The sequence below is a fragment of the Macadamia integrifolia genome, chromosome 5 (genome assembly GCF_013358625.1).
Source record: "Macadamia integrifolia cultivar HAES 741 chromosome 5, SCU_Mint_v3, whole genome shotgun sequence".
NCBI lineage: Eukaryota > Viridiplantae > Streptophyta > Magnoliopsida > Proteales > Proteaceae > Macadamia > Macadamia integrifolia.
Window position 1 is genome coordinate 41,876,541 of NC_056561.1, and position 15,972 is coordinate 41,892,512.

At 36.0% G+C, this 15,972-nt stretch overlaps 1 protein-coding gene across 2 annotated transcripts; it reads left to right on the forward strand.

The window, feature by feature from the left end:
• The first annotated feature begins 10,025 nt into the window (after positions 1–10,025).
• On the forward strand, positions 10,026–15,747 carry LOC122079029 (disease resistance protein L6-like). 2 transcript variants are annotated; one of them, XR_006140258.1, is made up of 3 exons: positions 10,026–10,735; positions 11,469–13,558; positions 15,281–15,747. XR_006140258.1 is itself a non-coding variant. In XM_042645247.1 (2 exons), the coding sequence occupies exons 1-2, from the start codon at positions 10,215–10,217 to the stop codon at positions 13,432–13,434; spliced, it is 2,487 nt and encodes an 828-aa protein (XP_042501181.1). In that variant the 5' UTR covers positions 10,026–10,214; the 3' UTR covers positions 13,435–13,710. The 2 variants fall into 2 exon arrangements, 1 of the variants encoding a protein (XP_042501181.1); XM_042645247.1 differs by lacking the exon at positions 15,281–15,747 and having other exon boundaries at positions 11,469–13,710.
• Positions 15,748–15,972: the final 225 nt, after the last annotated feature.

Sequence of the window (15,972 nt, forward strand, 5' to 3'; positions counted from 1 at the left end):
TAGTCCATAATTCTTGTATTTCAACCAACCTGGATTTGCCTGCATAAGCAGTCATTGTATATGTCAGATGTACTACTCATAATAATCTAATTTTGAAATAATTCAACTAACTAGTTAGATCTATTGTACCTGTATTGCCCTATCCCATACGGACTCATCATAAACTGTGACTGATTTTGTCATTGAGTTTCACCCAAATCCAGTTGTGTCAAGTAGTTTCTTGAATTGTTGGTACTCGTGTTTCAACTTATTCATCTTGTTTTGTAATTGTTCTCTCCCAACTGTACGATTTAAAGCCTTCTGAAATTGCATTTGTAATGTTCTCCCATCCAGTTTTGTTAAATGAATTATCGGATTTGTGACCATTTTTTACAGCTTTTTTCATTGCCTCAATGAAAACAGTGGTTTCACGTTCTGACCACTTAACGGCAGGGATACTACTTCTAGACATAATAACTAGACATTATAAGTTAGCGTAAAAAGTTAGCATACTGGATTATTATACATTCTTGAATAATACAATATTATAAAATCAATGCAATTTTGAGATAGAAAGCCCAATATGTATCTCAAACTTCAATTTAGTTGTCATCAATTAGCTTAACCAATAATGTTTCCTTTTCTAATTCTTTTTGAATGATAAAGCCTGAGCACTAAAAAAAGAAATAACAAAGCTCTTCTTCTGAATATGATACAAACATTTGTAAATAAAACTTACATGCATGCAGAAAAATCAGCTTGGAAAATTTCCCAGAATGACAATTTCTTGTATTAAATAAACAAAAATTAATATAAGCAACATAAGACAAAGATCTTCCAACCTGGTATCCATCCAGCTAAAGGGTTCAATCTTGAGATACTACCAAAATCCTAACAACAACAAACTTAAGGAGTAATAAAAAAATGTTGCTTCAACAAGATGAGCCAAAGGATGAGAAAACATCAATAATTATATGGACCAAATACTTCATTTTCTAGTTCACATGCTTTGTTTCCTTTTTTTTAGTGCTCTTTTCTGAAAACCAAATGTGAAATTCCCCAACTCAAAGAGCAAATGTCTTATCTAAACAAATGAAATTTTAGTTATGTTTTTGTCCAAACATTTTTAAATGAAAGTCGAATTTATAAACTTGTTTTTGAACTCTTCCAAAATGCAAACCCTGTTTGTTTCATATCTTTGCATCTGGTCAACAACATATCAAAATAGGGCAGGGCTGAACCAGGTCTGTTACAGTGGTTTTTTCCTTGAAGCTGAAGTAAAGTTTCCTAGATCAGCAGGGTATTTCTAATAAGAACAAGGTTGAGTTGAGTTGTCTGATCTGAAATCTGAATTTTGAGTTGTGATTTGTGAGTAGGGAGTCAAACCCAATTCCTCCCTAAGACCCTGATGTCTTTTACTTTTAAGGGTAATTTTACAGAAGTTGTTGTCATGCTCTTGCTTCAGAGGTTGTAGACTAGTACAGGAAGCATAAAGGACTTTTTTTTCCTTTCATGATGGCTGCTCTTCTAAACAGATTAACCATTCTGTTATTTGTTTTAAGTCCAAAATCTGATCAAGAGGATTCAATTTGATGATCAGTACCATTGTCTTATGTCCATAAAATCGTAGCCAAGCTTTTAGTCAACAGAATTAAGCAAATCCCCTCAAAGATCATCACTATAAAAAAAGTGGGCAAAAACCGCACTTGGGCGGGGGCCTATGGCCGTGGTTTCCGAGGACCATGGCTAAATAGGCTCTATTGCCACAGGTTTTAGAGAGTGTGACCATTTGTATATCATTAACCACGGTTTAACAAAACCGTGGCTATAAAGCAATCAATGGTCACGTTTGTTATAAACCGCGGCCATATGTATAACACTTATCACGGTTCTTTAGAACCATGGCTATTGATATGGTCTATAGCCACGGTTATACAAAATGTGGCCATACATACCTACCAATTGCCGCGGTTATAAATAATTGTGGCCATATATATCTTTTACCGTGGCTATAGATACATATATGGCCGCAGTTATTTATAACCGCGGCTAAAGACATGTTTATTATTTTATATTTATTTTATAGTTATCCAACATGCTATTATATGTCTTAATGTAATAATAATAATAACAATAATAATAATAATTACTAGATTTTTCAAGGTTCTGCTTTCATGGTCGACCAATGATAACCCTTGAAATAGAATCTTTTCACCTGAAACTGCAATTGACATGATATCAGTGTTATTTGATCCCCCTTTTAGATTAAGTGGTTTTGACCTAATGTTTTTAAATGTTCATTGTCCCATTACAATTATATAGTCCTATCATTTTCGGCCAAAGCGGAGAAGTGGTTCCAAACATTATTAAATGGTTGGCTAATGGACCTTTTTCGGATGCAGAAAATAACACAGGTTATATATAATGGCATAAGGTATCACGTAAAGGATCGCGAAACCAATCGGCGAACGCAAAATAGTGGGGTGTTAGTGACAGCAGGAATTGAACTCTAATATGGTGTGTTGAAGGAAGTAGTTGAGTTAGAGTATTGCGGGAATCTTAGAACAATTTTATTTTGAGTTGATTGGGCAAATACACAGAATGGGGTGCTTAAAGAAGACATCGGATTTACACGTGTGAATTTCAGTCATTTGATGCATTCCGGTGAAAATATGCTTGATGACCCTTTTGTCTTTCCAAGACAAACAGAGCAAGTGTTTTATGTGTCAGACCCTTTAAATGAGGGTTGGTGTCTTGTTGTAAAAGCTGACTTATGTCATACATTTGATATTAGTGGTGATGTGGCAGAGGAACATGACCAACCTATACAAATGGGAGAAGGGGATGATGCTGATGCTGATCTTAACATGACAAGAACCAACTTGGATGGAATAGTAGTTGACACCCCTATTTGAACGGAAGTTTCCTTTTTCTTGCCTGCATTCTCTCTCCATAACTTTATCCTGTCTTCTTATGGTTTGACTAGTCAACAATGGTTTTTTTTTTTCTGTTTTCCTTTATTATTTTTCTTACTGAATAAGTTAGTATCTTTTAGTATTTTGTTGATTGCCTTACAATTATCTTGATTTTCGTTCCTTTTTTTGTTTCTATTTATTTTTATTCTATGTTTCTAGGTTGTAACCTATACTAGTTTAACAAGAAAGCTCAACAGGAAAGCATACAAGCATAGATGAAAGCTCAACAAGAAAGCACACAAGCAATGATGGCTATGCTTAACAATATGAAATCTGAAATGGACTGATTAACACAAGCCTCGATTAAAGGAAACTCACAGGGTTCTGCGCAATTGGGTAAGTTACAAATTTATTAAATGACTTTGATATGTTTATTTTAAAAATTTATTAAATGACTTTTGTAGGTTTATTTTATTACAAATATATATGACTAATTGGGATCATTCGACCAGGTGAAGATTAAGGCCATTGCATAAGCTTCCCTCGTCATTTTTTGGTATATGGTAAATTAATTTGGACTCTTTACCAATTCAATTTGATTACTTTTATTTTTTTTTTCCGTACTGTGGGTTTGTAACATAGATGTATGTTCCAATTCACAGGTTGTGATGCAAGCCCTACGTACATGAGGAGAATTGCAATAGTTGGTCCTAGGATATATTTTCCATCTTTTATGACATTTGATATCTTTTGGTTTCCTTTTTTCCTTTTTCTTAATTCTGTGAATTTTATAAAAGCCAAATGTGTGGTGAGAACTCTATCTTTTTACATCACAAACTTTGGATGATGAACTATTAGTTTATGCTACCAAGCAAGTATGAACATATAATTTACTTTTTATGCCAAGTTATTTGTGTATGGTGGGAATTATATTGTCTCACATTTCATAACTTTTGGAGGCAAGATTGCCTTTAATGAATTATTAGAATCTCTATATATTGAGCTTGATTGGACTTCGGAACAGGTAAGATGAAGGATTATACATAAAAGTTCTTTTAAAAAACTCATGTTAATTTACTTGTAAGTTGAAGTATATTTTGGCCTTGCTTGGCAACGTGGCCTCTTCTTTGTCAGACCTTGTGAATGATCTTAGAGTAAGTTAATTGAAGACTCATTTATTTGTTTTGTAGCATGGCCATAAGAAAATTTACCTCGTTCTACTGCCCAACCAGGTAGTAGAGATGATTAACTATTACAACATAAGATATCTATGTTATTTACTGATTTATGTTGTTTTTAGCAATTGGATACATATACTTTCAGTTTTATCAATCTATCTATCAAAAAAGTCTTCGGCCAACAAAACCCTACTCTTGAGTAGAGGGAACTATCTCCTCCGCCTCCACCCTGGTTTTGAACACAGGTATAACTCCTCTCTTTTATTCTCTTTCTACTTCTTCTCATCTTCGGTTCCTACAATTTTTTTTTTAATTTTTTAATTTTTTTTTGCAGAAAAATCTGCTCTTGCGCAGAGGGAGAAGAGAATTCCTCCACACTCTGCCCTGGTTCTGAAGATAGGTATCACTTCTCCTCCCTTTTATACTCTCTTTCTACTAGCTGATCGAATGGTTGGCCAAGTTTTATTTATGCTTGCATTGATCAGCATGTAGGAAGTGGCCACTGTTAGCTTGCTATGCTGAAAAATGGTAGGTATCATTTCCTTCAACGTGAAGGCAATCTTTCCATTTCATGCCTTCATGGTCCCCCATTCCTCCCCCCCCCCTTTAGTGTGTAGGTGTGCTGGGGTTGGGAGGAAAAAGGGGGGGGTGTAGCTTGTGGTGTTCTTTCTAAAAGCAACACTTGGGTTGTGCTCATGCTTCTACTAGTCCATTGGTTGACAAGGATAACCTTTGCCTTTGAATATAGAACTACACAACAAGCTGCTTGATAGTGTATTGAGTATTGAACTTATCACAGGTACTTTTTTTTTATTGGTTTCAAGTGGTTTGTGGTTATTCCTTCTTTAGATACATCCAGCCCTTCATTGTTGTGCCACAAGACACTACTTATATGGATCTATTGGCTAAAGCTCCTGCAACATTGGATTCTATAGAACACAAATGTGAAACATGTCTTGCAGATCCCAGTTGTTGTGGAAGTGTCCTTGTATGAGGCCGTCAGTCTATACAAGGGACGGAGAGTGATTGCCTCCAGGTTACTGGTGAGACTGTTGGAGAAGTGAGAGTTGTATTTGACATGCACCAGAGAAAAGCTGAGATGGCTCGTCAAGCTGATGCCTTCATTTCCCTTCATGGTATGGGTTCAGGACTTCAAATTTACCATTGAGAAATCCATATTTTTGTTCGTGAATTCCTATACCAAGTTGCACTCTCTTAATATTATTATTTTTCTTCTTATCCACCCTCAAACATCATGTGGGTATGGAACTCTTGAAGAACTTTTGGTATATAGTCATTACTTAGCCCAACTTGGGATCCATCAAAAAGCTGTAAGCTTAAAAAAATCTCAAACTAAGTAGGGCTTTAGATTTAATCTAGTTTATGTGAAACGTGTTAAATTAAAAATGTTCATATGTAATAAAATTTTTATGTTTTGATTTCTCATCTCATTTATTAGAAGTTTTAATATGCATTATGATTATGATTCTGCTTATACCATAATTACTTCAAATAATAGGCTATCATATGCAAGATATGCGGTTTAAGTGTTTGATTAAGTTTAGTTGTCATATTCAAGAAATGCAACTTAAGTGTTTGATTAAGTTTTGATTTCTTAGCATTTGACTTCAATTGCTTGTTGACTTATTAGGTTTTGCATAAGAGAACAATTTTTCTTTGGCAGTAATTTGAGAAGGCAAGGGTCAAAGAAAACTACATTGTCACATGAAACTTAAGAGTCAATCCAACTTTCGGCCTTGATTCTAGCTATACAGGATCATATCAATGCCACTTTGGATTTATCATTTCCTTAAGTCCTACATCTTTTTAGATTTATGATTAGCAAATGTTAAAGTTATTTACTCAACTTCTGTTATTTCACATAGAATAATTGGAAATGAGTTTTCTGCTAGCATGAACTATGTGAGATATGCTTTAAAGGATTTGTTCGATTTCCTGCATTTGAGAGGATCTGCTTCAGAATGGGGGAAAAACTATACAAAATATAAAAAAAAAAAAAATAGAAATCTTGGGTCAAAAGTTCATGCTTGCTTATATCTTTGGTGATGTAATGGACCATAGTATAACGCTGCATACTTTACTATTACACTGTGGTTTAACTTTAGAGTTTATGCAAGTGGGCCTCTTGAATGTGGATGGATACTAAAATTCCTTATTGTCTTTCATAAATAAGGTTGCCAATGAAGGCTTTATCTCCCCTTCTGCATGGCGTATTATCGTATCTATCCATACAGCAAAGCAATTAGTGTGGGAGCTTGAGGTATTAACAATTAATTACTAAACTGTATTGGTCACCAAAAATGTGGCTCTCTTAAAACAACTGGAGACGCACTTTTAAGAACTTATTGGAGATAGTCTTGATGTTGACTATTTCATTCCTTCCTTTTTATACTTATAGCTACTTCATTTAGAAACTTATGTATATGCTTAGTGTCTTAATATAATATAGCATTCGTTGTACTTACTGTTTTTTATTTGGGTAAAATGGGACTAGTCTAAGACAACTCCAATTCTCCAATTCATTTCCTTGTTAATTTATATACACTTAAGTTTCCTAATTTTCTCTTAATCTTGTAATTGGCAAAAGTATGTTCGGGAATATGATGAGATTACATCCAAGTTGATATGAGAGGTGGAAAGACTAAGTTATGTTCTTGAATCAAATCCTAATTATTGTATATCCTTTTTTGGCTAAAAAACAATTATAGCTAAGGCTACCATACATATCTATTGTACCCACCAAGAACATTGATCATGTCTTTTTTTGGTGCAAGTTTCTTATACATGTTCATGTTGAATACAGTTTTAGACTTTGTTTTTGTGTGAATAAAATCTTGAAAGAAAATTGCTTAGTTTTTGTCTCTCAAGTCTCAAGAATGGTGATCATTTATAGCTTTAGTCTCTATTTCCTCTCTTAATTTGGGCTTAGCCAACCTTGGATTGGGTTCGGGTAAAATGTTCCTGGTTTACAGGGTTAGCTAGCAAGTACAGGTATATTATATATATATATATATATATATATATAATTAAAAAAAAAAACATTTGGCTGCTATTATTATAAATTGTGGCTAATAATTCAAGCACTATAAAGTAAACCGTGGGTATTGTTAAACAATTTCTACGTTTTTTAATTCGCAGCTAAATAATAATTTAGTAGAAAAACCAGGGCGGAAGCAAAATTATCAATAACCACGGTTTCTTAAAACTGCAGTTAAAGCACAAAATACTGACCACAGTTTTTTTGAACCGCGACAATAGAATGCATGGCAATAATCGCGGTTTATATAAACTGTGGTAAAAAATAAGTTACTAACTACAGTTTCACAAACCGTGGTTAAAACAAAGTATCTAACCACAATTTATATTAACCGCGGCTAAAGAGGCCTTCCATTTACCACGGTGGTATTGGCCACGGATTAGCTGCGGTTTTCGAACCGTGGTTATTAACCTTTTGCCTCGGTTATATTAGCAATTGTCGCGGTTAAAACTGCGGCTAAAGACCAATTTTCTTGTAGTGCATATCTCTAAATCAATCTGCTTATGTGACCAACAGGCTAGCTAATTCAAGATATATTTCTTTTAGAACACAAATCTTTTCACACCTTTTATATTATGGGCTAAAGATTGGAAGATATTATAACTTTTTGGCTCTGCTACATCACAAGAAGCAAATACATTGAAACTGACTTTGCAAGACTATTGCAATGCCTTGGGTTAGCCATTGAATCTCAAAAAAAACTAAAGAAAAAATCTGAAACAGGGCACAAAATTTGCCTTTCTAGGATATCTATATGAAATTTCAGATCTGAATGGAAATTTTTTTCAGCATCAACTAATGGGAATTACCCACCTCATTAAAGTGTATAAATTCGACTCAATAAGGAATCAGCAGAGAACACTTCATCACCTTTGATAGATCTAACAAATCCAAAATAAACACTGAGATTGACAGATCCATAAATCTAACAAATCCAATCTAGAAGGTGACCGAACTCACAATTGAGAACACTTCATCACCCTTGACCTTCAGGCTTCTTCAGTCATATCTGAAGTGGTTACTTACTCCATCCTTTTCCCAAATCACAAGGGCCAAGGTCCCATCCTCAAGCGGCGATGGAGAAAAAAAAAAAAAGGGTCACCCCTTTTAGTCTGTCTTTAGAAAGAGAAAGTAACTAGCGAAGGTAACTCCAGTGCTACCCAGCTCACTTCCATAACATAACTGACCAGGAAACACACAAAAGGAAGAGAGAGATAGAGAGAGATAGAGAGAAAAAAAATTTTAATTTATTCTTTCTTCATCATCATCTTGTCTGGCAATGGTGCTAATCAAGCCTGTAGTAACCCCACAGAAACGCCTCTGCAAGAGCTTATCATTGAGTTTCTCAGACATGAAAATTGAAATGAAAATTTGATATCTTATATGGGATCAACTCTTCGACTAATAGTAGGCAAAACCCAAATACCCAAATAGAGAATGAAAATTGGAAGAGATAACAAAATGAGATTTGAAAGTTTGAATGGTTGCCAAGATTAGTTGGATTAGATAATTTACCTGAACTAATTCCACCCTTCAATTCACTATGAGGCTCTTACAAAGATTACCGTTATCTTCTCCTTCTCTGTATATCTATGTTTGTGGCTTCAATAGTTCAACCAGACTGAGTCTTCACAGATCTGAGTCTATATTTCGACTTGACAACGAGGAAGAGCAGAGATCTATGGGCGGCGACCTAATTCAAGCTGAGAGCAAGGGCGAGGCCACGAGAAGCAAGGAAGCATCAATCAAGGAAAGTGAACGCGGAGGAAGGACTTCTAGACGTGATCGACAAGCAGAGACGAGCAGTGGAGTTCTCCCTTGAGAAGAACGATACAAGAGCCTTCTGTTTTGTAAAAAAACGAAAAAATTTTAGGGTTTGTGCAAAAAAGAGAAGAGCAAAGAAGAAGAAGAAGAAGAAGAAGAAGAAGAAGAAGAAGAAGAATGAAGCTGAAGAACAGAGAAGCAGAAGAACGAGAAGACTACCTGATTTATTGATTGCCCTAGGTTGAGCATTCTCTTGTGTACGCGAAGGTGAAAGGGGAGAAAGGGAAGAAAAGAAAGGTGATAGGGCTTGTTGTGGATTTTGTCGGGAACGAAATTTGGAAATTGTTTCATTTTTAACAAGTTTGGAATGAAACTACACGGACGGAACAACAAATTGTCGTTCCGTATTTTGACCTTCAAATCGTTTTTTTTTTCCAATTTTTGTTTCAAAAAAACAGAAACACATTATAAGGTTGCCAAACAGTTTTTTGTGTTTTTTCGTTCCATTGGAAATAAAAAAAACAGTAGAAACGTTTTTTTGGAATGATACCAAACGGACTCTAAAACCGTAGGATTTAAGTTCGATTCGATTCGATTTAAACAGTTGATTTCATTTATTATTATTATTATTATTATTATATCATCTAAAAAAAAAAATCTCTTGAATTGGAGAATCAAGATAAAAAAAAACCGCTGGGACAAGGAGATCTTGAACCAATTCTACCTAAGCAACAAAAATATGGTGATAATTTGATTCTTCGTCGCCATACAGGAGAGAAAATAGAATATCTTTCTTCTTCTTTATAAAAGAAAAAAAAAGGAAAAAAATGAAAGAAATGAGATGGGAAAAATGGGCGAACGACGGGAATTGAACCCGCGCATAGTGGATTCATATATTTATATATATATATATATATATTTTTTTTTTTTTTTAAATTCTTCAATTCTAAGTTGACACCCTTAGTCAACGATTTCAGTGGTCAGACATGTCCGTTATTTCCTGCGAGGGATGCGGAATCTGTCTTATACTTTCCTTTGAACAGTCAACGGTGACACTAATCTCTATACTAGATGGATAGCCGATCTTCCAGCCTGTAACCTCCAACCCCATTTCACACTATGGATGGTACAGCCGGCTGGAGAGGAAAGAAGACAACTACTTTAACCTCCCTTCTGTAGCTCGTTTTGGTAAACTATGATTTCCTGGAAGTTTTGTTGAGTCAACACAGAACTTCCTATTAGAAACCAATTTGTTGAATCAAAAGAGAGTTCCTTAGGAGAGAAAGGAGCACTTTGAGCATCTTCATCTTCTGGCAAGTAATGGCGGCACTAGATGGGGCTTCCTCCACCTCCACCTCCACCTCCACCTCCACCTTCACCTTCACAACTGGATGCTCCAGTTACGATGTGTTCCTCAACTTCAGGGGCGAAGATACTCGTAATAATTTCACTTCTTTCCTTAACTTAGGTCTGAAACATAGAGGAATCGATGTGTTCATTGATAGTGAAAAGTTGTGGACTGGAGAAGCCATTGGACCGGCCTTACTTAAAGCAATCGATACCTCCAAAATCTCTATCCCTGTCTTCTCCCAAGGCTATGCCAACAGCAAATGGTGCCTGCTGGAACTTGCTCAGATTCTTGAGTGCCACGAATCCAACCATCAACTGGTCTTGCCCATATTCTTCCACGTTGATCCGTCGCATGTTCGGAATCAAACCGGAAGTTTTGAAGAAGCATTTCGAGAGCACGAGAAGAATTTTGAGCCCCATATCATAGAGAGTTGGAGGAAAGCTTTGAGAGTAGTAGGGAATTTGAAAGGAGAAGTTATTGACAAAAATCAGTAAGTCTCAACTCTCAACCCTACAAAATTTAAACATAAAGGGGAAACATTTATTTGTCTAGATAAAAATATTTCCATTCATTTTTCTATCCATTATTGTTTATAATGAGTTCTTCTACTCGTGTTCAATGGGATACAAGAATACAAGCTCATAGTATAAAGTACAAATAATTGCAAGAAGGAATTATCCATACTTATTAGATAGAGATGGAATTTGGTGCAACATTGGATTAGGGGTAACTTGTTGATCAACCATATTTATAATTAATTTGGTACAACACCTATGGCTGACCAAGCGTATCTCAAGTGGTTCGAAAATTTTCAAGAAATAGGACATTTAGAACTCAACATCACGGATTTTCAACCTTCTTTGAAGCCAAGGTTACTAGTTTGATCATAGAGATTCAGTTTTCCTCCATCAATCTAGGATATTTAATAGCTTCAAGTTGCTTAACATTGGAATCAACTAGTAACTTAGGTTGTCTTGATGCTCTGTTATCACTCCAACGATATTTGCATTTGAGTTCATATGACCTAAATCAGAAGTTGCCACATCTGTAATTTGTATGTATGGATACATATTTCCAGTTTTAACTCACACAAAATTCTCACTATTGTGAATTTCTGATTGCTTTCTATTCCACAGTAACTTGAAATTTATATGTTCCTTTTCTACAAGATATTTCCATCTTGTTAGTTGTTGTAATTTTATTTTTATATGTAAATATTGTAGGGATCAAGGAGAGATAGTTGAATTAGTTGTCAAAAGGGCTCTGGGTGAACTGATCAGTAACATGCACTTGGCTGAATGTAAATACCCAATTGGCACAAATTCTCATGTAACAGATCTATTATCTTTATTAAATATTGGTTCCAATGATGTTCAATTCATAGGAATCTGTGGCTGTGGTGGCATTGGGAAGACAACCATTGCAAAGGCTATCTATAATCGCATCCTTTCAACCTTCAATAGGAATTGTTTTATTTCAGATGTCAGGGAACAAGCAATGCAATGCATGGGTCTAGCGACTTTGCAGATGCGACTTCTTAAAGATATCTTCAAAACAGACTTTGATATAGGTCATTATGATAGAGGGAAAAAATTGATAAAATGTCAACTTTGCAAAGAAAATGTTCTTCTCGTTCTTGATGATGTGGATAGTAAAGAGCAGATAGATGCTTTGGCCGGTGAACTCAATTGGTTTGGTGAAGGAAGTAGAGTCATAATAACAACCAGAATTGAACATATCTTGAATGTGGCTAAAGTTCATAAAGATAGAATCTATTGGCCTCAAGAACTAAACCACAAGGAGTCTCTTCAACTATTTAGTTTGCATGCCTTTTCAATGGATCAACCTCCTCAAGATTATATGCAGCTTTCACTTAATGTGGTACACTATTCGGGAGGGTTGCCTTTAATTCTTGAGGTGTTGGGGTCATACCTTTCGGACATAAGCAAAATAGAAGTTTGGAAAAGCACAATGCAAAAATTGAATGCAGGTAAGGCTTCAATCTCCAGTCTCATATCTTCATGTACACAGAGAGAGAATACATATCCTAGGAAAGAAAATCCACCTGGTTTGCGCCCACTATTTCATGGAACCATTGGAAACAACATCAATTCTGCTTTGGTATCTAAATTCACCAAAGATTATCTGAATCCAAATGGCTCCACAACTACTGTTAGAGTTGGTAGTCAGTTCACAATAGCAAAGATACGGGCTGCATTATCTAAATTCACCAGATCTGCTCTACAAGGATGCTGTAAATTTGAATCTAAATCTGAATCCTATCAGAATCCAAATGACTCCACAACTATTGATAGAATGGGTAAGCAGTTCAGAAAAACAGAGATCCTAGCTGCAACAAAGAATTTTGGTGAATCATCGGTGTTAGGAAGTGGTGGCTTTGGTAGAGTTTTCACGGGTGTAATCGATGATGGCACTCAGGTAGCAATCAAGCGTACCAATGACCTACAAGTGTTTAGGAAAGAGATTGAAATGCTATCAAAGCTCAGGCATAGACATGTGGTTTCCCTTGTTGGATTCTGTCAGGAAATGAATGAGATGATTTTGGTGTATGAGTATTTGGGGAATGGGACACTCTTTAGTCATCTCTTCGGCCGTGGTCATCGTCCACCGTTGACTTGGAAGCAGAGATTAGAGATTTGCATAGGTGCTGCACGTGGGCTCCACTACATCCACACATGGCCAGGGAATCCTATAATCCATGGGGATGTTAAGACATCCAACATAATATTGGATGAGAACTTTTTAGCAAAGATAGATGATTTTGAGGCATCAAAAGCATTTCCTGTATTTAATGATTTGGTAGAGGGAACCCTTGGATATATTGATCCAGACTACTTGCAAAGCAGGCAAGCGACTGTAAAGATTGATGTTTACTCTTTTGGGGTAGTATTGTTTGAGGTTGTTTGTGCACGACCAGTTTTGGATCCAAGCTTGCCAGAAGATGAGATCAACCTTATAAGATGGGCACTTGAGTGGCAAAGACAAGGATCACTTGAAACCATTGTGGACCCACGGCTTGAACGGAATTACTCTCCAGAATCATTGAAGAAATTTGGGGAGATAGCAGAGAAATGCGTTGCCGATGAGGGTAAGAACCGACCCACGATGGGGGAAGTGTTGTGGGATTTGGAGTATGTCTTGAAGTTGCATGAAGCTTGGTTAATATGAAATTCTGGGGAACAAGCCACCAGCTCCTCGTTCACTGCTATAGTTGGGTCTGACAAAATCTCTGGGCTAGTAAACCTTCAAGCCGTGTGGGAATGAGACAATTTCAATCACTGGATTCAGATATGTACGTTCTTACCGAAAATTCTTCCACACATCTGTGCAGAAGCTCCTGATAATGTCTATTGTAGTTAATGGAAGTTTTTATTTATATTCTATTTCTTTTGGATCTTTATTCCTGTTCAAGGGTTCACTAATAAATATTTATTCTTGCATTGATGATTCAGTTTTTGTTGAAGAAAAGGTTCTTGCTTTTTCATCATTCTATTGGATTTGCATTGTTTGATAAATTGCAAAACGTAAATTCTGTATGGATTGACTCACACTTGTATGATACGAAAGTGGATCAGGTTCTCGTACAAGATCCACAGAGACGGAATCCACCCAAGGAAAAAAAATCTGTGGTGGATTCCATCTGTGTGGATCAGACCGTACAAGAACCATTCTCATACAAGAATCTGATCCACACTAGTATGAGAATTGGGCCATTGTGTATTTGGGTATTTGAGGTCTATTTCATTTTTTATGCCCTGAACCAACCTTTCCTGTTTGTTGCTAAAGCCTTTGGATGTGAATTCTGCTTATTAATTTGTTGGGTTTGGATTTGTACGAACCTACATCAAAATTGGACCCTTTCCCATTCAACTCCTCCAAAGAGTGCAACAGAGACTGCTAATAATTGTTCAGCATCTATCTTTACCCCCTTTTCATGACCACCCTTTATTTCTATTCCTCTCCATTTTCTCATCTTCACTGATGTGTAGAAATGTGAAAAGATCAGGTCAGCAGTTGACCAACTCAGGGGAATCCATACAGTTATTATTGACCTGAGGTGAACCTCATACATGACCAGTTGTCAAACAATCAACAAGGTTTTTGGGCAATAATAATAATAGAATCTCCAACTCTCTGGTGGTTAGTGCTTTCATTTATAATGGACATTGGAATATGAATTTCTTGAAATCTGCTTTCCCAGACTCTTTATCTAATTCTATTGCACAAATCCCTCTATCACATCAAAAGGACAGTTGGTGGTGCACTCTCTCAAAGGAGAGAATTTTCGCCACTAAATTAGCTGCCAAATTTCTCTGCACCAATGCACTAACAACCTTTCATGTATGCTCACACAGGTTTTGTTGTTCATCTCTCTGCTCATGATGGTGGCGATTCTTCTAGAAAATCAATATCCACCCCAAGTTTAAGCTCTTCTTCTGGAGAGCTGTCAATGACGGATTACTAGCCAAAGATATTTTGTCAAAATGGGTGGATATTGATCCCATGTGTAGTTTGTGCCACACACAGCGAGAATCTCTCTATCACCTTTTGTTCGAGTGCAAAATAGCAAGACTGTGTTGGGCATCAAGCCCGCTGGGTTTCAAACCCAATCTTTTACCATTTGACTCTTTGAAAAAATTAGTTTATTTTTGCTTTAATTCTGATTTCATTCCCAAAAAGGACTTGATGTGGTTTTTCACTGTCTTCATCATCCCTTGTTATTTCATATGGTCCCACAGAAATAAAAATATATGCTCTGCCTTTAAACCAGAGCCCACTACCATTACTAAAAACATTGAGTTTTGGATAGCCCATGGAATTACTTGGAAATTGTCAAAAGCACGGGTGACCTCAAACCCAAATTCATGTTGCACACCTCTGGTGTTCACACAAAGCACAAACTCACTTTTCATAACCAGTGTTAGTGACAAACAGAGAAATATTTTAGCTTGGGCTTTAGCCATTGCTTTACAACATGGAGGTATCTTATATGAAGCTAACTATGTATTGATAGGAAAGGATGGTGAAGCGGAGGCGCTAGGACTTCTAAGGGGGCTGGAGCGAGCTAAGGATAACAAGTGGTCGATAGAAGTCATATGGAGCAATGCGGAGATCATCAAGAAGCTTTTTTAAAAGGAATTTAACAAACCTTTATCATTACGGCCAAGAACCTTAATCGTACTTACATATGAGATGGACAAGTTATAATAGTCATTTTAGGTTTGGTATGTTAGAAACTAGTGGTATATTAGAGTACCTTAAGAAGTTAGCTCATGAGGCCCTCTCAGGGAGAAAGCTAATATTTAAAGCAAACTTCAAATGTAATCTTGCTGTCTAATTTTATCTCTCTGTTTGGTTTCGCTGATAAAAAAAAAAAAAAAAAAGTTGGTGAAGGATCTTCTTGATACTGCCTAATAAGTTCTCTCCAAATTGTAACCCTTTTTATTTTCCCAACTCATATTGATGTTAACTAAAACTCTCTTTTTCTCTCATGCAATGATCTCATTGGACTTCTATATACATAATCATTCTGTCCCACCATATTAGTGTTGCTATACTCCTCTATACTGCTTGCTCAAAAATCCTCTTTCAATTTAATATTTTTATAGAAAAATAATTAGAAAAAAGAACGTTATCTGATTGCATGGTTCCTGCACCTAAACACAAGAGCCTGTGAAACTGTTGATTGAATATGAAAGGGTTTGA

Bases quoted from the DNA above. Each gene is read 5' to 3' on its own strand.
- LOC122079029 (XM_042645247.1), top strand. From the start codon at position 10,215: ATGGCGGCACTAGATGGGGCTTCCTCCACCTCCACCTCCACCTCCACC. The intron at 10,736-11,468 runs GTAAGTCTCAAC...TAAATATTGTAG, and splicing joins GAAGTTATTGACAAAAATCA to GGATCAAGGAGAGATAGTTG.